The following is a 25,434-nucleotide window of genomic DNA, read 5'->3' as shown; positions in this document are numbered from 1 at the left end:
CTGAGCCTGAAGGATCTTGTGTGTACATGGTGATAAAGCGTGCGTAGTTATTACGAGGGAGACTTACGCGTTCCGTCTTCACGATCCTTCTAATGATTCGCAGGAGGACAAGGGGCTCATCGGGCCCTTTCAGACCTCTTACAGACTACTCCCACCCCTCAGCAATTTAAAGGGACGAAATCTGCACGACATTCAAAGCCTGTGCCGTCTGACTATTGAAGCCCACGCTTTCAACCAGGTTGTTCCATACTTAACAAATTCCGCTATAATGATTTCTCCTGGTTTTTACCATCATGTAAAGGCCCCTAATGGGCATCCTTTTCAAAACCGCTTCTGCGCTATCAAATGTAATTTACACGTTCCAGAAACGTCAGCGGATGGATAGAGATGAAAGCAATTACCATCTGCTTTTTGATGTCAGCACCATTTGGATTTTTGAGCAGCTCGCTTCCATCGTGTTCAGGTGCTGCGCCTGCAGGTGCAATAGAACTTTATAATAAAAAAAAAAAAAATATCGGTGAATTAAACGCATTTTAGTCTTAATCTTGTGTCCATCTCATCTGATTTATAGTTTAGACTGCAAGAGTCGAAGCGCTAGCTTTTAATGAGGTAGAATAAAGAAGAATTTCAGATGCTTTTAATTTAATTCCATACGCGTTTGATGGGTAACACTTTATTTTGTCCACTTTAGACATTCATGAAAATGGCAAGAGAGTACATATTGTCCTCACAAACATAAGTCTGTTCTCACGCACTTGCATCTTGAAATGTCATCTTTCCACATAAGCACAAAGGAAAAACAAGTTTTTGATGTAATTCCTTTTTGCTTTTTATGTAATTCTACCCTTTCTGTCCTCACGGAAATGGCAAAAAAAGTGCATACTGTCCTCCTTCTCACTTTCTGCTTTTCCATATAAATGTATGTCTGTTTGCATCTTGAAATGCCAACTTTCCACGCCTTCACACAGTAAAAAAAAAACTCTTAGCTAATCACAGAATGAGCATTTTAATAGAATTTGATCTGTCGTGGTGGCAGTGACCCAGCTATAAACCCTCACCTTCTCTGAAATGAATGAGCTCTTATAGACCAATTCATTTAGCACTGACCCCAAATTCAATATGAATTATGCATTCATCGGTCTGGAAAGATCTCTGGCAGATTTTCAAGGTGTGGATGTGGAGCAGTGCTTTGGTGCTACACTGAGCATGCAGGACAGTTAGCGAAGATGACAATTGTCTGTGTTTGGGTCATTTATTGTACTTTTCATTTAGAGTAGTTGAATACTAAAACAATTCGCTTCAAGAAATGGTTCATCCACAAATAAATTCTGACATTTACTCAACCTTTTGTTATTCCAAATCCATGCTTTTCTGTGTCTTAAAATAGCTCAACAACCAAATCAAGATAAATCAAATGTTTGAATTTGTTTGTTCAAGACTTTGAGTTAGATCTCATCTAAATGAGTGATTACTGATTTACGATTCAATGGCATGAAGTTATGGTGCAACTTCTGAAAACTAGTACTATAGAGCACAAGCTATATGGACCACATTTATGGTGTTTTTTTGTTTGTTTTGGATGACGAACATGAAGATTAAATCTAAATTATGTTTATATGTTACATTCCACTGAGGGGTTAACTTTACTACCTCCGACCTTCAAAGGACTTGCACAATTCTGCACAATATGGATCGCATTTACACAGTTAAAAATCCACTACAAAGTCATACAAACGACATGAGTAATTAATGACAGAATTATCGAGTTTAGCTGAGAAAAACAAACACCTTACAGCATTTATCGGTTTACTTTTACAAAAAATGTAATCACGTGACAGTTTCCAGAATGCAAAATCAATCCGCAGCTCAAACCACACGGCTAGGCTGAAATTCTTTCTCTTTAAAAAATAAAAATAATGTATCCTGACTGTGAGCAATAATAGCTCAAGCTTTCAAAGCACAGTTCTGCTGATTAATTGTTGATCCTCTCCACACTTCTGCTGCATTGTCCAATTAGTGATTGCACAGCAGATAATTAAGAGCGTCAATCAGGCCCTGCACCTTGGAGCTGAATACCGTGTGCAGATTAGCGAGGGCCATGAGTGATTGGCGGGAAGCGTCTAAGGCCAGAAGCACAACTCCGTCCCCCACGGGGAAGGACGCGGGCATAAATCTTCCCTGTCAATCACATAAAGCTCTTCCTCGCAAACACATCCAGGTCAAGGTTGGGAGAGTGATTTAAGAGAGATGAATAAAGAAGTGCTGGGTGGCAGTAAATAAAAATACACGACAGGATGATGTGCATACGGTTTGAGATTAATGAAAAATAAGGAGACTCTGGATCTGTAGAGTATGAGGGGTTAAGTCTATAAGCTACGGATATGACGTTTAGATTGATGAGGCATTTTCTTCCATGTGTGAAACTTGCTTTTGATGTATTGTTTCGCACAAGGAATAAAAGACACGTCTACATTTTCACTCAATGCAAACATCCATAAACCTTGTGAAAAGATTTTTTTTTTTTTTCCAAAATGCATTGGCAACCCCACCCAAAGCATAAGTCTCTTTAAATGTTGCATTGCATTTGTTTAGAAGAAATAATAAAATAATAAAGTCACTTTAGTACTTTGTCAACAAATATTTTATTAACTTATTTATTTATTTTTAGTTAATAGCCTAATTTATTACCATTATATTTGTTGAAAAGCTTTAAATTACCATCAAATGCCATTGAATGTGAATACGGTACCATGGTAATAACATCTAATACCACGGCACAGCCATAGTACTATAATTAGTAATATCACCATAGGTTGTATATATTTATTCCTTTCAGACCAGCAATCGTAATGGAAAATAGTATTTTTTATCATGCCTGAGGAGAGGTTTATTTACATTTAGCAACTGAGGCACTGGTCACTGGAAATGGTTTCACAGGTCAAAGCCATTAACTCGTCCACAAGGCTGTTTAAGCTTTAAGTGATTGGTATTAGAAATGCAGGCAGGATGATGCACTGATAAACGCAGGATTCAGCGGCTACAGCGAGGGAGATGCAGGGCGCTGATTGATCTGGCCATCAGCTCCGGCCCAATAGGCAGAATTCAATTAAGCATCATTTGGCTCAGACACCATTTGTGTTTGCATTCGCCTGGGTCCCCAGGTCTGGATTAGCGGAGCTCCAGCAGGGCTGTCCCTGTTATTATGCCTTCAAATAACACTGAGTCTGAGCCAGCAGGTACATACTGAAACCGTGTCTGCCGCTGGTCTAATTTGTCTATCTGTCTTCCGTGATGGGCTTTTCATCTTTGAGCCAAAGGACACAAAGCCGACAAATGCGGTGTGTATGGTGATTCCTAATTTCAGCCAGGTTTAGTGTGACAGCACAGAGAGAAACAATAATGCTGAGATTTATTCATTTCTAGCCTTCTCTAATTAGTCTAGAGGCGCTACGGCATACTGTCCCGGTGGTAAACAGCAAGGATTAGGAAACGGTCTTCTCATGCTATTGGCTAAATGAAGGCTTCCAGTTCAGCGTGTGCCCATGGGTGCTGATGGATAGGGAGCTTAATCATGCTGTGAATCCATATCAGTGACAGAGAGTGTGGGGCCAGTGATGAGCAGTCAGCCCCTGCTGGTGGACGGCGCAACTACATCTTTACACAGGCAAAAATGCTTTGTGACTACATCTCAAATATATATTTTCTAGTAATTCTGTCTAGTTCTGTTCATTCAGACTGGTTGGTTCTTAACATAACTGAAAATATTCACAATGTTAAATGGCACAAGCCGATTGACTCCAATGCAGTTTGCTTCTTTACGCTTAAGGCTCCGTTCACACTTGGCGTCTTTTCTGAAGTTTACGAGTGCTTTTTTAGACAAATAAAATGCTGGCAACATCAGCAGCTGAGAGCGTCCTTTGTTGCTATAGCAACAGTAGCCTTGCGCGGTGTGCTTCAGAAGTGTCAAGAAAGCATTAAAAGTTGGCCCTTGCCAAGAAAATGTAGATTCACAACAATGTTTCTCGCGCACCGAGACCAGTATGATCAGTTTATCTTAGGGCAGCTTCTCCGATTTTTGTTGTTGTTATGGAAACGATAGATCTCGCTAGTCGCTTGATCACAGGTCAACTTTGTTTAACTTTTTTTAACTCGAAAAGACGCTCAGAGCTGTAGAAAAAGATGCCAGCGGTGGCGTTTTAAAAAACGCTGAGGACTTTTTTGAAAACATGGTTTACTCTGTAGGATTCTAATGTAAAACAGATGCTGGCAGCTTCAAAAAATATGCCAATTGTGAACATAGTCAAAGGGGCTGGTTAGCATCCTCTTGAATATTTGCAGTGCGTCCCTCTGTAACCCTCCACCTTCCCCAGCTGTCCACCTGTATATATCTATTATGGATTATTTTATTTGTGCAGCAGCATGTCTTAAATACTCACAGCTCCATATTACCGTATGCATTGGCAGAAGCAAGTTCCTGTGCTTGTTTCCAGCAGCAGCACCATAACAAATATTTTTTGCCAAGAAAAAATACATTAACATTATCATGCCATACCAGTTATTTGTATCGAATCAAAGTGTACAATGTAACATTGCAATCTAATTCCTGAATGAATAACTGTTCTAAACTGGTTAATTTTCATTAAAAAAACACAACATACGATGTGACTACTGCAGCCTGATTCCTAAATAAATTTATCTTACAGGCCTTAAATTTTAGAGAATTTAAAATCTATAGTGCAAGCACTGCAATTTGATTCCTGACTCTTTTAAGCACATTCTTTTTAGTTAGAAAAACATGCAACAAAACCAGTATAGTCGCTTTCAGCAAGTTTAAGTGACTCAAAGACAGACTGCACAGCTAGCAATTGCTAATTAAATGAATCTCATAAGCCAGTTTGTTTTACAGAATCAAACAGATGCAATGTAAAAATAACAGTGAGATAAAGATAAACATTTTAGAAATTAAATATACTGCTTGTTAGGTAGTAATTATTAAGTGTGTATAATTAAGGCCGGTTATTGGATTACGCTTGTCTCAAAAATGACTGAAATGCCATTAAAAAGTCTGTGCGAACACCTTTTGCAAGAACTTTCTCAAATTTGTTACAGAATTGTATGCATTCATCACCAAATGTTTATTCATTAGACTCGTTAACGGAACAGTTTGGGAATGGGAATCGTTGAGTTCCTATCCCTAATTAGACTTTCTTAATGGAGACAAACATCTGTGGTTGCAACATTAGCCTAAGATACTTACCGATTCAGTACTCCACCGACACATCTTCTAAACGTACACACAATTCCTGGTTAGAAGGAAATGGGAATATGGGAATGGACGGTGAGAGGTAATATTCTCTGATTAGGAGTGTGTGTGTGTGTGTGTGTGTGTGTGTTCCCAGCCGAGGTGTTGTAGAGTCAGTGATTAGTCTCTTCGAGTGGCTATGCCATACTGCCCTGAGAGTAATTTTTGTCATGATTCACAGAGGGTGAGTTTTGAGAGCGTCGGGCCGTCACATCTCTGTTATTGCCAGATGAAATAGAGCAGGGGTTTGTGGACTGCCAGCGCTGTTGGAGGGTAAACAAATTACCACAGAGTGAGATGAAAACATTACAGAGCCCATAATGATCCCTGGCTCATCAGTTTGAGTCTGTCTATTCCCCTCACTTAAACAAGCATACCCATAATCCAATCTGTCTAAAGGGACTGCTGAACCTTGTCAAGGTGTGAAGAACAAGTGCAAACAGAACAGGGAGAGCGAAAATGAGGGAGGAGGCTGCTGGGATTGGCTAAACACATTTACTTTGTAGTCTGGGAAAACACGCATCGGATAACAGATGTCAACTGGGGCTTTTATTCCGATTGAGCCGTTTAGATTTTCATAATATCGATTTGTAAATATGAATATTTGGCCTCGGGTATGAGAACTGAATTGTGTAGTAAATCTGATGTATATCATTTCTGCTAAATAAAGAGAGAAACGAAGATCGGGAGGGTGATTTAAGAGACAAGAATAAAGAAGTGGCAGTAAATAAAAATACATGACAGGATGACGTGGATACAGTTTGAGAGTAATGAAGTACATGGAAACTCTGGATCTCTGGAGTATGTGGGTTAAATCTGCAAGCTGTGGAAATGACGTTTGGATTTATGAGACGTTTGTCTTTATCTCTGAAACTTGCTTGTTGACGTATGCATAGCCATATTTACAAAAAAATAGCGTACTCTTTTACTTAACACTGCAATAAATCAACAAGTAAAGAAACATGTTAAATAAGCAACAAACAAACAAATGAGCACTGGCCAATTAATACAATTTGCTAAATAAAATAAACAGCAATACAAAGAATATAGCAATATATATTTGCATTGGCATTAGTAAAATCATGTCGTATCTTAAAGCACATGTTAAAAATGGCAACAAACATCACTATAAACACACATAAGTGTAATCTAGATAGACAGAGAGGAGGTAATTCTCCCGAGTGCAACACCCCGTATATGTGTGTGCAAGCAGCAATTATATTAAATTCTCTTCATAATTATCCAATATTTAATTGTATAAATAATTTTTCAAACAACATTTTTGTAGCTGAACTAACCTGCGAGGTAATAACACCCCTGCTGTGGCCTCATCTCTTTCCATGCCATCTGTTCTGCATCATCATTATAACAGCCAAAGCTAAATCAACTCAATCTTGATACACTGGCATTCAGATAATGTTGTTTTGGTGGTTAAGGGGTTACGACAGTTGGATATTCTGTTTTTTTTTTTACACTCTCAACGGCATATCACTAATATTACAGGAGGCAGGAATGCTAATTAACTCCCTGCTGGGGAATAACATAATCGACCTCGCTTCTGTTTTCTTAAAGGGACAGCGCTCTTTACCGCCCTATATGATGTAAATTTGTGGCAATCCATTCACAAGTGCGATCTTAAAAAGTAAAGGCCTAGGTTAAACGCTATTGACGGAAATTGTCCAAGTCCGTCAAAATCAAACTGTCAGGTTCGATAAATCAAAATGTATCGCTAGCAAAATTTCCATCAACAAATTTGTTAAAAAATATCCCACGAATGTTGTCAGTAAAAAAGCTAAATACGCTTTGCAAGGACAAAACAACTTCTGATTTAATTGGATTCTGAACAGACTTATTCTCAAAAAGAAGAAAAAAAGTATCCTAGTAAGCTGAACTAAATAGCCTTTTCAAGCTATTGCATCATTCCGTAGCACTTACTTTACATTCAAAAAGTAATGATATTCTCACATTAAATAATTGTATCACCATATTTTCATTACAAATAGTTCAATGTATCACAAATGCACGACAGATGATTCGGTAATTATCTCTTTACAGTTATCACATGCTCAAAGTTTACTTTATAAATTGAAATCCTATCATTTATAATTTTTTATCTCAGACCTACAGATCAGTCCCCTGACACATTTTTCACACAAAAAAACTCAACCTAGTGGGCTTCACTCTGATTTGCTGCCTTCTCTCAGCTCTAGGATGTCTAGCTATACAAGACTACTATCACCCAAACCAAAGTGACCTCCGTGATGTAGCCTGGGAGGGCAAGGACAAATTTGATGCAATTTGTGAAGAAAAAAAGCACTCCTGTCCAGACGCCCCATTCACTCAAAACTTGTTAACCTGAACGGTGTAGTTGTACCTGAAAGTGAAGAGATTCAGTTTTAAGAGCATTCGGGTTGAACACAGTACGGTCGTTTTTAACTGCGTCTGTACGCAGCTGGAGGGAGGAGAGACCCTCAAGGCACTGCCTGCAGGAGAAACAGATCCTGGACACATGCCTGGAATATCAACATGCTACACCTGACCATCTTCCTTCATTTCAAAAGATAGCATGCCACCGGCATAATGACTGTCAGAGTTAGAGTGTGACAGTCGTGTTTATTTATAGGTGTGAGACTTGAAGTGTCCGGTTCATGCAGCAGCTTTCGACAGTGGCTTGAAAACTGCCTGTATAAGCGTGCAACTGAAGTCAAGCTCATATCCCGTTCGTGACGATCACCCGTAACCGCAGCAAAAGTGACTAAAATGGCGCCAGAAATGGTTGACTGGATCACAAAGGAGACACTTTCCCATTAACACACGGTGTTTTAATGTCTCTTTTGTTCATCAATAAATGAATGACACATTTGCAGTTTCACATTTGCTAAATCGTGACTTCGGAAATGATTATGTGAATAAATAAAACCTAAATTATTTTTTGTTTGTTTTGTTCTTACAACTTGTTCAGTGGTCTGTACCTTTAGCGGTATTAGTTGTGGTAGTTTAATAAAAATGACTTTTTTTTGTTTGTTTTGTTTTTTGAACTGTAGATTATTACATCTACAAATAAATAGGTTTGTACTCTGCTCTTAATTGTAACCTTTAATATTAAACTACTGAGTAATAGTAATAGAGCTCGCTATAGTTTATCGTTCACACTAAATAAAGCAGTTATACAGAGGGTAAGTGTCCCTTCTGCCCACACTGCTGCATTAGCATTAATCATTCATAATCAGCAAGATGTTTGCATTCGCCCTGACCGGACGCTGCTTGTTATTGTTCGATTGTCTCCCCCTCACCTAGCTTTGCTGTCTTGATCATGGGGTATTATAAAGCAGTAGCGCTGTATGAAGGAGAGTGCAGGAATCTGTTGCCTCTACTTCACTGGTCTCCACGCACGGCTGCCTGTGCAGCTGGCGGTCTCCATCGCAGAGAAGATGAGGGGGAGAAGAAGGAAGGGTCCGCTTCGAGGCCGGCTGCCTGAGCATCCAAGCAGAACGCTGCCAGATGTGACCGAAGCGTCGCCGAGCTCGAAAAAGCGTGCAAATGCCTCCACCGCAGTGGGCGAACTTAAGCCCCCAGTTCAACCCTAGCTATTCTTTACCCATTTCTCTACATCCCCCTCTTGACTGACCTACATATGTTTTCCTGCCGCTTGAGGTGGTTCGGAGGAAATAAAACAGGCCTGTGTTTTGCTGTCCGAGTGGACGCACCAGGTGGTGCAGTGCTGGAAATAGATCGCGGGGAGGGATATGTTAACCTCCCTGACAGACCTCCACTTCCCATTAATGACCAGACTGTAGTAGTAGTAGAGTTCATTTTGTCAGCTGTCCCATTTTTACTTTTAAATGTAGTTAGTCAACTTGTCCTGTTGTTTGTCAGTCAAGTTTGAGGTGACCGAAAGCCTGGGAATTTTAGTCTACACTCTCAGAAATAAACTAACAAAAGCTGTCACTGGTGTGTTACCTTTTCAAAAGGTAGACTTTTGTACCTATTAGGTTCTGAAATGTACCCTTTATGTACTAATTTGTACCTTTAAGGTACCAGAATGGACCCTTCAGGTACAAACTTTAGAAAAGATACCACCCTAGTGATAGCTTTGTACCTTTACTTCTGGTAGTTTAGGGGGAAAAATGTTAATCAACAAACCGTGCCTTGCAAATACATTCTTATTCATTTTTAATTTCTCCCTTCATTTTTTCATGTTTTGTTACGCTGCTTTATGTTAAACTGCCAATCTTGCTGTGTGCTTATGGTCATTTTCTGAGATTCTAATTGCATTGGACTGGGTTTCCTTTAAGGCTCTCTCTATATTTTGTGTTTCTTCTACTCTGATGAGACCCTCAGTCTCTGCCACTGAAAAACAGCCCTCCAGCATGAGGCTGCTACCAGCACATTTTAGTTTTGGGATGGTATTCTGCAGGTGATGAGCACAGCTTTTTTTTCTTCAAACATGATGCTTAGAATTGAGGTTCATCAGACCAGAGCATCTTGTTGTTGAGGGTCCTTTAGGTGCTTCTTTGCAAATTCCATGTGTGTTTTCATGTGTCTTAACGGAGGAGAGGATTGAGTCTCCCCATACCTCCATAAAGTCCAGATTGATGAAGTGTTGCATTGATGTTTGTCCTTTCGTGGATTTCTTCTATCTCCACCTATGATCATGGAGCTCAAATAGAGTGACCATCAGGTTCTTAGTCACCACGGTAACCAAAGCTCTTTTCCATCAGTTGCTCAGTTTGGCCACGAGGCTTGATCTAGGAAGAGTCCTGGTTGTTTCAAAGTTCTTCCATTAAGACTACAAGCTTCTGTGACCCTCCAGTGAAGCAGATTTATTTTTCTGAACTCTTCCACAGATGTGTGACTTGGTGCAAACCTGTTTCTCAGCTCTTCAGGCAGTACCTTTTGACCTCAGTGCATGGTTTTTGCTCTGATATGCGTTATGAACTGTTAGACCTTTTGTTAAGATGTGTGTGTTTTTCCAAATCATACCCATTCAATTCAGTTTGCCACAGATTCACTTCACCCTAAGTGTAGTAACATCTACAAGCAATATGAGTGTTCGGATGCAATTAAATAATTAAATAGTTTTTTATTATTATTCATAGAGGTGGAAAGATAATTTAAATGAATAGGCAAAATATAAGAAAACATAACTAAAGCATTCAGTGAACTGCACCATATATTAGGACTAATAAATAAATAATACAGTATGCATGAACATTAAAATTTTGCCCATGCAGTAAGTGCTTATAATTAAATGAATGTTTCTGCAAATAATTTAGGCATTGTAACATTATAATAGTATAGATGTATTAATAAATGTATTAATCATGATGATAATTGTCAAAGGACTGCTATTGAATGATTCTGAGCAAATTAGCCATTTACTGTAAGTCAAAGAGCAGCTATGAGACTATTGTTAGTACACAATAATTCATTGCACTTACTGCGTGAGTTGCTACTGTAGCTAACTATTAAAGGGCTGCAAATAAGCTAGAACTGTGTGCTTTCCTATTTTTATTCATTTAATCTTACACTATGCTATATACAGTTATGGTGAGGAAACACCTTGTCAATGTGTCATCCAATAAAAAACACTATTTTCTATCTCTGTGGGCTTGCTAAAATAGAAACAAATTTGTGATTGTGGAATGAAGACCGAAACTAAAAACTTTCAGCAAAGTTCAGAGGTCATGAGATTAATGAAAAACAGTCTCTCCATTACTACTATATTTACTCTAGTCTATCACGTATTCCAATTAGCCTTTAGCCATATTAAAAATAATTAACGGTCGTCATCATAATTAGAAACGTGCTGGAAGTCCAAAGAGCATCAGTCCTGTCCTAATCAAACTCATCTGTGATGGTGGTGTGTATTGAAGAAAATCATGGGTTAACATGCAACAACGAAGGGGTCAATCAATTACTGCACTGAATGGACAAGACAATAAGACACAACTTTCGTCTATCGCTATAAATGCGACAAGGCAAGTGAACACCTGACGTCTCTCGGCTGAATCAGGTCTGTTGCGATTCACGGCAGTGAGATAAACTCCTCCGTCTACAGTCTCTGCGAGCTTACCTGAGTCATCTACAGAGGAACTTCACAGCAAACACACAGTCATTCAAATAATCCAGCTCGCAGCGCAGGAAACGACAGAATGAGAAACGCCGCAGTGTCCAGGCAAGCCCGCTAGCCTTCAAAGATGAACAGCCCAATATATTTATAAGAATTCATAGTGCATCTTTGCAGTTGTTGATTTAATAATAGCTTGTTGGAGCAGCAGACGCTGGATTTCGCCAGGGAGAATTTGTATAAATCAATCTGTGGACTCGTGTTTAGCTTTTAACAAGCCATTCATCACATTTTACTGGAGGCAGGACAGAGGTATGACTGATTTGTTTACTAATCCATGGAATTCGCAGCATTAAAGGCATCCTACTAGATTCTGGCAATTAATTATTTTCTGCCTGTGTGTTTAATTCAGCATTAATCTAGAAAATGTCATATTTTATAGGTATTAGTACATACTCACTCTGCAGAGACGTGTCCATAGCTGACTAAACAGAGAATTAGCACCCAGCTGTTTTCAGATAAAGATAATTGCTACATACTGACCCTAACTCCAAAAGGAATGTGCAAGATTACATATTTTTATAATTGACTTGTCGGTGGGTCATCTGAACGAATCAGCCTCAAACCTGCATAATTATACTGAATTAGGCTTATGTTTCTTGGGGTGCATTCACATGCAGCATGTTCTTGTGTTCAAAAAACTGCTTGGCGGAGCGGAACAGAAAATATTTAAGACGTAATTTTTATTTATTTAACTGCTATCAAGCCAAGAGGCACTAAATAACTAACTAAAAACTGCCAATTATGTCCAAATGGTGTACAAGTGTGCATAAATTGGCATATGCAACTTGGTTACATATATTTAACCTATTGATCGTGCAAAGAAAATTCAGTGCTTTTTCTCTTTGTATGCATTGCTAAAGATTCAGAATTGCTAACAAAAGCAGTGCTTCAAAAGGAAAATAAATCAATAAATAATATTTTACAGGTTAAGCAGAGTAGCAAAATATACCTCAAATATCCACTAAACTTTAACCTCGTCTCTATTACACTTTGGTGGGAAAAACGAAACAGAAGCATTTTTATGAACCACTTTAACATTTGAAATTATTTGAAAATAAAAAAGGTTACACTGACTTATCATGATATTTTAAATACTGTTTTGACCTTGTTTTTAGCAATATCATATTACATTTTCAAATATTTGTTGAATATTACAGTACAAGCCAAAGACATCTCTCAAAGTCAATTTTTTGCAAAACATTTTTGGTAAAGTATAACTATGTTTGAAACACGCACACATATAGTGCGTCAAGAAACTGAGAGGGTGGTAAGTGTTCCACAGAAATGAGTATTGATTAAACAGTACACTGAGATTTAGAGTGGAATGAGCAATATGAGCCATCTTCTCCAATTCTAGATAGGCGCACATCAGGGACAGCTGCAGAGTTCAGCATGACTGCCAGTGTGACTCCCATTATACAGTACTGCCAGCAAGAAACTCGTCATCTCTCCACTGAGACAGCTCATTGCAATATTGATAGCTGATGTCAACCATTGTATTTTTGAGCGTACATGTTTGTGACTGCACATGCAATATGTACCACTGGAGTTTGAAATACAAGACATTTGTCTTCTAACTAGATTCCCTTTGGAGACAGAAATCTTTGGGGCCAGCTGTCAATGCTAACCAGTCAAACCTGGACCCCCCGAGTGACATGTATCTTTGTGCTGGTATCTCCATGCCCACCTGTGGGTAGATACAGGAATACTGCTGATTCTGAAGGTTTCATTTTTTTCAGCCTGGTCTTATAAAAACATGTATCTCCATGTACTTGTGCAACCCCATTTTTACCATTTTTATGTGCATCACCACAGTTTTTAGTCTTGCTAAAACACAGGTTCAATACAGGAACCCTGGCACATTTTATTAAGCGGATGAAGGTATGTGTAAGAATTGTACTGCCTCCGGTGTTCATTTCTTTCAGTAACTGCAGTGATATGTACTTGTTGGTCTAAAAGGTGCACAAAGGTACGTTTATGCAATGAGACCATAGGTTTTTTCCCCTCTCCTTCTATTTCTATATTCTCGTATCTGTGACAGCTTTCTTTAAGAGGTTCTCAAGAGGTTATTGTTGACAGCCTTTTCAGGCCACTCATCTCTAATGGAGTTCAACTTCATTTGCTTTAGGTATTTTTCTGTGTGAAAGATGCAGTGTTGACAGGCTGAAGAGAGGCCCTTGGTGCACTTCAGCATTGCGTGCTAATCACACTTGAGTACTTGAGAGTTGTTCATTGAATAAATTCTCTGAATTAGATCATGTAACATTAAACCACTTCTTAATGGATGTCTGTGAAGCATTAAAGTGGAATGTTAGTTAAAACATTAAAGTTTAAGTCTCAGTTTCTGTCTCTTTTGTTTCAGGTGTGAATGCCATGTTCTCGCAGCAGCCTCAAGACTTGGTAGTTGTGGCTGGTCAGCCTGTCACACTCCCCTGCTCCATCCCTGGTTACCACGGTGTGGTGCTCTGGATCAAAGATGGCCTCGCTTTGGGCGTTGGGAGAGAACTTATAGGTAACATCAGTGAAAACATTACCAGTTTAAGTTTTGATTTTGATGCTGGTTTCCCAATAAAGGTTCTTAATTCCTAACTGCTTAACCATTTTAACTTGACAAACTATGTTGGTTAACTAGAAGTCATCCTCACTATACTGTTTGACTAGCTAGTGATATTCACATCTTTAGACCATGCTGGTCGACATAACCATTTATACAAAAAAAAAAAAAAACATCCTGGTCATCTAGCTTTACAATATTGCTAAAGAGACTGTAATAGTCAATCAACCTTAACTAGCTTCACAACATAGAAGTCAATGATTTAATTTAATCAACTGTACAAAAAAAGCCATGCTGTAATGTAAACATTTTATTCTAATCAGTCTGTAAAAAGCAAAAAGTAGCCACAGCTCCAGCAAATTTGATAGAATTTTACACTTCAGTTAGCAGCCAGTCTTCATCTGCCTCTCAAATAACCAAATTGGTTTTAAACAAGGCTTTTGCTAATTAAAGCTGACTTTGGTACACAAGTTTAAGCTGTAGGGTGTGATTGCTTTTTAAAAACTGTCCAATTGGTGTCAGGCGTAGAAGGACAAGAGCAACTAAAATATAACCTCTTAAGTACTTTTAACGGTTAATAGCTTGTGAAATGTGTGGCTCTTCCCCACTTGCAAAGTGCTGCTTGTTTGGCTAAGTTGATTGCTTAATTCGTGCTAACAACCATTGGATTCCCATTCCATCCGCCTACAGACTTTTACCATCGCAAACTTCATATTCATATTCAGGTTGGTCGGAAACAGTTGGTCCCCCTTTATGACATTTACATTGGATTTCCTGGATTACAGAGCATGAAATCATTATGGGAAAAGAGCAGGTGTAAGCATCATTTTGAATAGTGTAGATTAACAAAAGTCTCGAAGCTATAGCACCATTCCCTAAACTCGATGAGCAGCATAAAGGGTAAACCAACGCTTTACTCCATTTTCCTATCACAGATGTAGCTCTGCTTCGCATCCTGGGATATTTCCAGTGCAAAGCATGACGTAAAACCCAATTGGTCTCTTTAAAAACAGTAGCTGAGCTTATCCTTAAAATTAAATATGTATTCCACTGGAGATCACAGGTCTATTTGCCTCTGACCTTCAGTGGCCGCTGCCCTGTGCCATTTTAGCACTGATAGTGGCCTTTAATTAGACCCCAATAGGCAACTGAGCCCTGATAAATCCATTCCACTCCCAAGTTTGTCATTATCAGGCTCCTGGGAGCCGGGCCCTGGCAGTGTAAACACTGGGAGAAGAGCTTTAAAAGTGGTCAAAGAGGAAGAGAGGGTGAATTGAAGCCGGGGGTTGGGGTTGGGAGGTGAGAAGAGGTTCTGCGCTTGCGGGATTCACGATTATGAGAAGAGAGACAGAGAGCGGCACTTAACGGCACATCAGCTGCAGTTTAACAGTCACGGCCGGGAGCCGAGGGCCGACCCAATCCGAGGCGAGCCAGCCCCATCTAGCTCTTTATGCGGATCAATGGCGGGCCAGCGCTCAGAGGGCCAGCGCTTCATGAAGAATTTCAATGAAGTTCTGTGCTCTCTCTTTTTTTTTATGGCATGTAATTTTTTTTCTTTGAGTTGCCGAGAGCCCGTGCTTTAGACAAAAGAGCACTTTAAAAGCAAGCTTCGGGTACAAGGGCGGAGGTGCACTGCTTTGACATGAATGACACTTCACAGAAAAAAAAAAAACTCAGCACAGCTGCTCCTTTTATCAGTCTTGCCTGCGTCAACAAGTAACACTGCGTCCAATAAAGAAAATTGACACATCTACGACTATGTACTCCAAGCTAGCAGCTGCACACATAAAAAAAAGAGGCGAGTACAACAGCTCATACAAACCCTACACATTTCAATATCAGCCTACTCAGCTATTCATAGAAGACGCTTGTCTCATCCAGTGCGGTTTCAGTTTGGGAGAACATTGATTAAAATGAGAAATCGCAAACAATATGTTTAATAAATCAGCAGACAAAAGAGCCTGATTCGTATCGGTCCCCCCATTCTTGGTGGAAGTCCTTTTTCGCTCGTGGTTCTAATTAAAGACATCAGCTCAAGGCTGTCACAAACACACAAATAAAATTCATGAATATGCATTGTGTGCATTGCTGGTGTAAACGTGAATACCCAAACAGAGAGGGAGACGGCGCAAGCAATCTTGGACGTAAAGAGCCGAGCAGCATGCTGATTCTGATTTTGACGCATTGTTTTATTTACACTCTTGGCACATCAGTAATCCAAACAGTAGCTTTTGGATTTGTGCTGCTCAGCTCAAAGCCAACATTTTGTGGGAGAGCAAAAAGAAAGAAAAAAATCTATAGGAAGCTCTATAGTCACAGAGCAATGTCAAATGTTCATTGCTATGAGGATCAAATTTTCAGTAGTTGATATCGATGCCAGAAAGTTTCAGAATTCTCAATACCAGTTTTTAGTAAAAAGTGGTTGTGTTTAGAGAAACATTAATACTAATTATTAATAAAGCTAAACAAACAATGTTAAAAGATTAGTAAGTGCTATTTCTAAGTGCTAAAAAAATTATAAAATTTAATTAAATTAAATATTGACATTGTTTCAACTTCATAATAAGATCAGAGACGTATGATGCCCAAGGTTCTGACTTTTACCTGGGAAAATATTGCTTTATTTGGAAAAAATAACTTTCTGTGTTTGTCGTAACCTGAGAATGTGGCGCCATGTACAGTACCTGGGGTTACGCCATAGTCATGCAAATATTTGAAAGCAGCTGCTCATCAATCAGGGTAACGGGGGAATTCCAGAAAGCAGGTTATGTGAAATACCCAGGTATGTTTAAGGGTAAATAATTGAATAAGTAAGTGAATAAATTCAATATTCAGTTCAAGGTAACTTTCAGTGTATGTAAGTAACCACATAACAACTTACTCTCTGAACATAACCTGTTTCAAAGCAATTTCTGTTCCAGGTTTAGTTTACTTCAGAGCCATCAGCGCATACTTAACCTATTGACAAGAATCCAGTGGGCATGGATATTACAATAACAATCCATATAATTTAATCCATAAATTTATTTGTTTTTTTCTTTATTTTTTAAGGTGTTTTTTTACACAACCACAGAGGAATTGTAACCAGAGTATGTTACCAACATTTCATGAAGACCCCTAATGAATCATACCAACTGGAGGAAAATGGGCATCCTTTTAAACATATTCAGAGTTGGCTGAATGTATTTTTAGATTTGTTTTTGGACACCGCATACCTCAAGTAGGCAAGATTTAGGTAAATTAAGGTATATGTGAGGGTAAATTATCCTTGCTCTCTGGTATCATTAAACCTTTTTAAATCGTGTTGGTTAGTATTGACTTGGAACTTAAGTACCACACTTTACCATCCCTGCTTTCTACAAAATATATTGAAATCTTTGTGCCCTGAATCTTCAGAAACAACCCAAATGGAACAAAATTGTATTTGTGTATGTAATTAACACATTTTCCTTCAATCATCTCCTCGGTTGAAGCCGTTAGGCAGATACACTCGCTCACTCCCCTGACCATTAATCACTGCGTCACGTCTCCATTCACGTCCTTTCCCCCTTCCATCGATCTGACATAAAGACTAATCCTTTCCTGTCCTGATGGATTCATTAACTCTAATGGGGCTATTTTATATTGTTTGCTTTGCTTGACGTGGGTTGTCTTAGGGATTCATTGTGATCAATGACAGAATTATTTCATTTTTCTCTCTGACATCCTCTGCTGTGCATTTCTTGGGTGAAGCATGCGTGATTAATATAATGATATATTAATCTAAGAGGTGTCCGGAGGAGAGATGAAATGAGTATCATCCTGAACATCTCTGATAGGCACAATATTTGGGCTTATAAGGCAGTGCATTTGTATACAAAGGCTGGCTCAGATAATGATACAGGTGGGTGGATGTAATCTCTAGATCACAGTTAATCATTGTTTGTTATTTGACTGGTGTCGGCTTGCACAAAGACTAGCTATATTTTATTCTTGATCACTGCTAGAAATAAATCCCTACTTCAAGCATTCTAGGAAGCCTAAAATTGTATTATTTGATTTTTATTGAGGGTTTTTTTGTGTAACTTGTAACTCCCCTGTTAGCAGTGGAGAGAAGTGGGCCACTAAGCAGGAGAATGAATGAATGAATTTTAATGTTGCTTACACAAATAATGTCTATAACGCATTATTATATATAATTTATTTTGTGTATATCGTGCATATTTATACGGGTCAAAGTAGTGCATTTCGGCAGAACGTGTGTCTTGTAGTTCCATTAGTAAGTCAATGCTAAGCCATATTGAAGAAGTTGATTTTGCACATTACTGTGAATTAATAGTGCTTGATAAATTAGTAATGACATTAGAAGCCAGTGCATATACTCTGCATCCATCTGAGAAGTAAGACCTCAAGATTTGTAGCTAGGCATTAAGTGGCAATAGATGCCGCCTGCAACAAACCCATCAATCTCTCATCAGGAATAAACACAGTATTGAACCAAGTCAATGGCCATTAAAATGACTCAGTCTGCTTCCCTTGCTTTGATTGGCTGCCACAATAAACAGCACTTGATTTGGCTATATGTTCACATTACAGACCTTAAATTGTAAGCCGACAGTTGCCAAGGTTAATTATATTACTAAAGGTGGCTCAGTTGGAATGCATAATGGAGTTTTGAGTAAGGTTTCATTTAACTTTTTATTTCTAAGACTGCCACAAATGAGACAATTGTAACATGCTGCCTGGCAGAGTATATTTATTGTGGATATGATAACTAGGATATTTATATGTGGAATTAAGGCTTGAGTTCATAATGAAACTCTGATTACAGACTTTGAAATCCCAGTTTAAGAGTTTCTGAACTCAAGTAGGCATATGATGAGATCGCTTTTAAAAGCATGAGACTTAATGTAAGTGAAAATCTCTCCATTTAATCTTTCTGGACATCTAGAATAAACAAGTGACATATTAAATGGATAATTTGGGATTTTTCTTTTCTGTTTGTTTGTTCTTGAGCTGCACGGATACAAAACAAGCAAACAATTCTACCTTCTCAAACTAAAAAAGTGAGGCCAAATATAGGTATGATTGGCAAGTGTCAACATTAAAATGTTCTTTTTATATAACAGCCTTGCTTCTTAACAAATTAAATATCGCCATATTTTTGAAAGACCTTCAAAACAACTTTCCAAAGTAGTCGGCTAAATGGATGTGGGCACAGTCTGTTTTGATGGCTTATTAAATGTTTGTTTTTTGGGTTATCCTGCCTCTTTTCTGTCTCCCACTCACTTAGAGAAATTAAAAGCTGTATGTGGGCAGATAAAACACATTGCACCATAATCGTCTGCTGCTCTCTCCTCAATAGGGAAAATGAGAGACACTTCATGGTCTATTAAAAGTGAATGGGATCCAATGAGGCAACAGGCAATAATTGGCATTTTCTGGCACAGTGATTTCAACAGCCAGGCTCAAGGACTTAAAAGCCATTAGTCCAGTCCAGTCTATTTTTCACTCCTTTCTACAGCAATATGTTAAAGCACATCCCTCTTTCAAGCCTCATTGCTGTAGATTACAATGATGGCTGCAGTAATAGCCCCGTGGTAGAGCTCAGAAATAGGTACCACACAGTACTCGAAGAGATATAGGTGATATCAGGACGCCCTTTCAATTTGACAACGGGTGATACATCTCTAAACAAGTGGAGTCAGTTATATAAACCCAATCAACCACAAACACACATGCTGTTCTAAACCTTTCGGTTTGAAAAGCAGATAGGCTTTTCGAAGCCAACAACACTTTAAATAGAAAATGGACTTGCTGGCGTTGAGCGCCCCGAGAGCACAAGGGTGCATGACGATTATGTCACAGAGAATTCTCTGGAGCGAACATGAATCATATCGATGGATGCTGTAAAAAATCAATATGCTGCCACAGGTCATTCACTGGCAAAGATTCAAATGGCTACTCCGTGGAGACTGGAAGCAGGAACTGGAAGCCAGATCACTTCTGAAGGTGTAAATTTAGCCACATAAAAAGCTATATTGAAATAAATCGAGGGATAAACGCACGGAGCTTGCTTCTGTAGAGAAATACGCTGAGATCAGCTTCTGACGCCATTAAATCCGTATCGCCCATCAGCTATCAATTACCGCCTTGACTTGGAAAGAGAAACTGCACTAACAGCAATGACAGTGCTTTTTAGGGGTGTCACGGTAAATTGCAAATCTCTCATAATTAGGAGTATTTTGCCTCCTGAGATCTGTCAAAGACATTCACACAGAGAGGTTGCGGAAATGTACCGCAAAGTACGCCGCAGTCGCACCACTCCTCCCCTGCTTTACATTTTCTATATTAACAAACCAAGCTTCAGCATTCGCTCCCTATGCAAATTTCCCGGCTAATAGTCTGCTGATGTGTTTTAAAGGCCCCCGGATTTGCTTGCTGTTGTAAAACAGTCAGTTTTCCCTGAAATACATCCTGCTGAGTGTATTATTAAACCGCAAATCACCATTCCTCTGCATCGGTGGAACACATCTCAATCTTCTTGGCTCTGTGTGCTGCTTACTAAGTGCTAACACCTAGAGCAGCAAGCCGGAGGACCAGCTCAACATATTATAGCAAAACCAGCAGATTGCCTCACCTCAATCAACAACCATCTCACCTCAATCATCAGTAAGTCTCACTCCGACCGGCACAGAGTCTCACTCCAACTGGCAGAAAGTCTCACTCCTAACCATTAGAAAGCATCACACATCTGTTCATGTATCATTTATTTTAGTACATTTTTGAAAGGTCATACAGTAGATGTTCTTGCACCGATTCTTGCCTCACATTGTGTGTTTTTTTTTTTTTTATACTGTCCTGAGGGACACAAGTCGTTAATCTTTTTGCTTGGCAGAAAAAGAGTGAAAAGCATTTGGATTATGCAAGACGAAATTGTTAAGAAAAGAAATGGTTATTTTTATTGTTTTTCACACATCCATGAAAGCGAACAAAATCTTCAACTTAATTATCCCTTCTAGAGATCTCATATACAAATAATATACAATAAATTCAACTGATGTCCTTTGATATCGTGGCGGTTGCTAACAAACAGCCAGCGTTGCATCAGCCGCCAACACTACCTCCCTGTGGCATTCAAGGATTACTTTACACTGTCATGAAGTGACTAAAAAGCCACTTTAATTCAGGTGCTAAGTTAGTACTGCTCTGAAACCGACAAGGTACAATTTCCCTGGATTTTATCTCCCCAGAAGCGTTTAAAAAACACATTTTTAAAGCAGTCACTGACAGTCTCGGGGCATTAACCCGTCCCTGTTTTCCAGGTTACCCTCGCTATGCTGTGGTCGGGGATCACGGATCTGGCGAACACCACCTTCGCATCCAGAGGGTGGAGCTGACGGACGATGCCGTGTTCGAGTGCCAGGCCATCCAGGCTGCCATGAGGTCTCGTCCAGCTCGACTCACTGTGCTAGGTAAGTTGCAGCTGCAGGTATACATGTCCTGCCGATAGCATTTGAATTGATATGCCTCCCAGAGAAAGCCTATTTAATTTCTCAAAAGTCTCTGTTTAAAGAGAAACTTAAAAGAAAATGCATTTCATTTCTTAAAATCTTGCATCAACAAATTAAAATCAGAATAAAGACCAATCTTGAGGATGAGATCAACGAAGAATAATGTACAGTATTAAAAATAGATTTTTCACTGACCAAACTCCCCTGCAGTGCCATAAGTTCTCAGTTTTAATTTCCTGCTGCAAATCCCACTGTCTTCATTATTAAACCAGAGAGGTCATTGAATCTTAATTAAGTTTTATTGGGTTATTATTCAGCTTTGCTGTTACTGCGATACTGGGCAGCAACAGTGTTATCTGTGCCGAGGTTGTAATCAGCCACCTGGTAGGTTTATCTGCTCTACAGACCAACCACCCACACCCAGCAAATTTTAGCTCTTTGTTTGCACCAGTGGGCACAACTGGGGTCAGGTTTGGGGTGGTGTTATAGAAGTTGTGGGGTAAGAGACAAAGCACATGTGCTCGCTAACTGGAACGTGATTTGCTTTATTGATCTCCACTAATGAAAAGTGAAAATAATGACCTGCATGGGAGGATGTAGTGAGGGAAATTAGAGGAAGAAACAAGACAAATTATGCGGTCTGAGGTTGCTCTCTCTTACAAATGACTTCTTGGCTAATTACAAGCGCCAAACAGTCACCTAAGTCCCACTACTACCAGTATCAGAAGCACCTCATGACCAGAACATCATTCAATACTAGCAGCTTCCAAATCTGTGCGATTGGTGAAATGACTGGTGGAAATGAATTGGAAGAGATGATGCAGGGGCTGTTTTGTTTATCATGATTCTCTCCTGCTGTGGTCATTATTAATTGGGCCTTAATTAGCACTGCTTTAGAACTGCCTCAGTGGGCACTGATAACGCTAATTATCCACCGCAAACTCTAAACCAAGAACCTCAAGTTCATTCCTGCTTAGTTTAATTTCCTGTCAAGTTGGTCACCAAGGGGCTAGTGGCTTTGTGATGGTTGTGGCTATTCATTGGTTAATTTCATGGGGCTAGACAAGGATCATATCATGCTTTATCATATTCTCTTGAGCTTTTGAGTTAAAAACAAAGCAAAATTCCCTCCCCAGTGAAAAAGAAACTAAGCTGCAAAAACATCTAATTCTGAATTGTAATATATTTGAACGGGGTCATCTGATGCAAAAATCGACTATACAAGTTGTTTGAACATAAATGTGTGTTGAAAGTGTGTGTAAACATTCATCATATAATGATAAAAATCATATATATTTATTGTTATTATTATTTTTTATAATCCCTATTTTAAAATCCCCTTTCTCAAATCAGACTGGTCTAAGATTCCTGTCAAATTCACATAGTTATACACAGAACCCTCCCACAAAGTTGATTGACAAGGTTGCCCTACCTTAGACCTGCCCTGAGTGAGCTTTCATCAATCCAGCATTGTGTCGACTCCGGAGCAGGGGAAGACAAGATTAAGCGATGAAAGTGTTAGTGAAAGCAGCATGGACTAGAATGGCTTCATCAACAGAGATGATGTTGACAGGGTAAAGAAGTCGTTTTTACACTACCATCGAGAAATTTTAACCAAAGTATGTTATAGACTTAATCATATCAAAATGACGCAAAAACAACATTTAGATGTCAGTAATGCCTGAATCTGAAGTGAGGAAATAATTTTTTAATCAAAAACAGAAAACAAGCTAAAGATAAAAGTATTGTGTAGCACCTGCCGCTCTGCTGAATGGGTGAGCAGATCTTCTAACCTGTGCTTGTAATATATGCAAGCTCTGTAGCAGAGTGATCTCTGGGCTGTCTTTTACAATGTCAAGAAGCCTGGTCTGAGCCGAAGTGATGACAGGAATGGGAGTGTGACTCCCCTTCTCCCCAGTATTTCTTACCTGACAGCTGAAGTGGTCCCTGAACCCCTCGCTTCATGACTCAGCCTTCCCTCACATACGGACTGAAGGCTGAGGTTAGGGCAGGTGTACTCTCTGCAGAGCTTAGCACAGTTCGGATCAGCCAATCCCACTAAAGGCTTTGATATCTGATGAAGCACTTGAAAGTGGGGAAAACTGAATCCCAACTCTGTGAATTATCCTGAATACAAAATTTCTGAAGCACTTATGGTTGCTTGCCTGAAGATCTAGGGGAAAATCTCTTGGGGAAGAAAAAAAAATCCTTTCCTTCTCATCAAAGAGAAACCTGCATCATGTCCGCAGTGACACAAGATGGTAAAATCTGAATTTTTAACTCTACATTTGCAGAACTCATGTGGGTTTTGGGATTGTGGTTGACCTCCAGAGGTCACCTTTTCTGAATTAGTTATGAAGAAAAAGCAATTCTTTTAGCAGTTGCCCTGTGGGCTAATTATATACCCGTCTAGAAGATGGCCATCCTTGTCTTCTCACGTGTCCCCTCAACATTAATCTCAGCCTGGGAGAAAATGGACTGCAGAGTAATGGAGGGAGAGAGCTTGCATCTGGCCTTATAAAACGACCAAAAGGTTACTGCCATACTTCTAAAGATTTTAAATGCATTTGTTTCTCACCTGGGGGTTCAGAACTCTTAGCTTTGAGTGTTTTTTTGTGAAACCATTATCAATTTCTACCACTCCACCAAGCTCTTATAAATTTGTCCTTCTAGCAATTTACTTCTTTACCCCAACTCTCCATCTCCACCCTTAAACTCAATTTTGCTCTTTCTAATTGTCTTGTTAATGCTTCTCATTGCTCGTTCCCTACAAGTAAAAAGTCAATATGTAAAGTAATAGCCAAGTATTCGGATGATCTTATAGTCTGTTATCTTGTAAGTGCTGAAATTGCCCATTAGAAAATATTTGCTTTTCAAAGGATTAAATCCTTGGAAGATGCGAGAGCTAAATCTACCCCACTCATTTCTCATTCCCTTTTGCGCAAATTATTAACTATGATTTCATAACTAATGGAAGATCAAGTGTCCTTGCGGGAAAAAATAAATAGGTGAAGAACTTGGAATCTGTATTACTTTGCATTTGAAAATCTCAACGTCTTAGCCTATGATTTGATAAACAGCTTCAAGGCATGCAGATTATTAACTTTTAATTGCAAATCATGAGATGCAACCGCTCTACATCTTTTCAAAAACGTCCTGCTTATAGTCTTATGAAGATAAACAAAGGTCATCAATTCAGATCCAGATTTCATTTCCACACAAGTGCGATGCCCTGAACACCATCAAACTTCATTTAATCTCTTTTTCCACAAACAAACATTTCCTTCACCCCTCAGGAGAGCAACAAACAATTCTTATAAACTTGGACACTTTGACCCGAGTTGCAGTTAAATGTAAGTTAAGAAGTATTAACAACAATAAAGCCCCCTCTTTGAAAACCAATGAGACTTTTCACAACTTGCTTTGACCGACAGTTGCTGGCAAACATTCAGAGCTTTCCGAATCCCATAAACCCAGAGTCTATGTTTGTGCACATGTTTGTTGAAAGATGATTCTTACTAAATCAAATATTAGAGACTAAATTGATTAAATAGCTTGTTTATGTACCATTATGTTTGAACTATTGCACATGTAACTGTGCGCAAAAATCAAGCAGATGTTATTTAAACGGACGATTAGCTTTGCTGGGAGATCCACCCTGCTTGGCTGTGACCTCAGACACATCTGCAAACACACTCCTGTGACCTGAATGACAGACGAGAGTCTGCACAGATGTTCTGTTACTTACAAACGTCAAGCTGTCACCGCTTCTGTGATGTTATTCTTTTTGACATGTTGAGCAGGACAAATGGACACTTTTCGGCTTGTCTCAATTCCCTTTTGCATTCAGTAGATTCACCCACCACAAAATGTTATGAAATTCTTAACAAATACATTTATGTTATATTTTAAACATACTTCTATGATAAGAATCTTTTTAGCTTCTGAATTA

The 25,434-nt window shown here is 39.0% G+C and overlaps 1 protein-coding gene across 9 annotated transcripts in view; it reads left to right on the top strand.

The window, feature by feature from the left end:
* The window catches only part of kirrel3b (kirre like nephrin family adhesion molecule 3b), a 185,850-nt gene that overhangs the window by 102,712 nt on the left and 57,704 nt on the right, over positions 1–25,434 (top strand). For all 9 annotated transcript variants that reach the window (XM_043216636.1, XM_043216642.1, XM_043216637.1 and 6 more), the window contains exons 2-3: positions 13,798–13,947; positions 21,294–21,443. In XM_043216636.1, coding sequence (XP_043072571.1) covers positions 13,798–13,947; positions 21,294–21,443 — 300 coding nt within the window. The remainder of the gene's footprint in view (positions 1–13,797; positions 13,948–21,293; positions 21,444–25,434) is intronic.

This window comes from Puntigrus tetrazona, chromosome 18 (assembly GCF_018831695.1).
Source record: "Puntigrus tetrazona isolate hp1 chromosome 18, ASM1883169v1, whole genome shotgun sequence".
Classification (NCBI taxonomy): Eukaryota; Metazoa; Chordata; class Actinopteri; order Cypriniformes; family Cyprinidae; genus Puntigrus; species Puntigrus tetrazona.
This window is presented reverse-complemented; position numbering and strand designations above follow the sequence as displayed.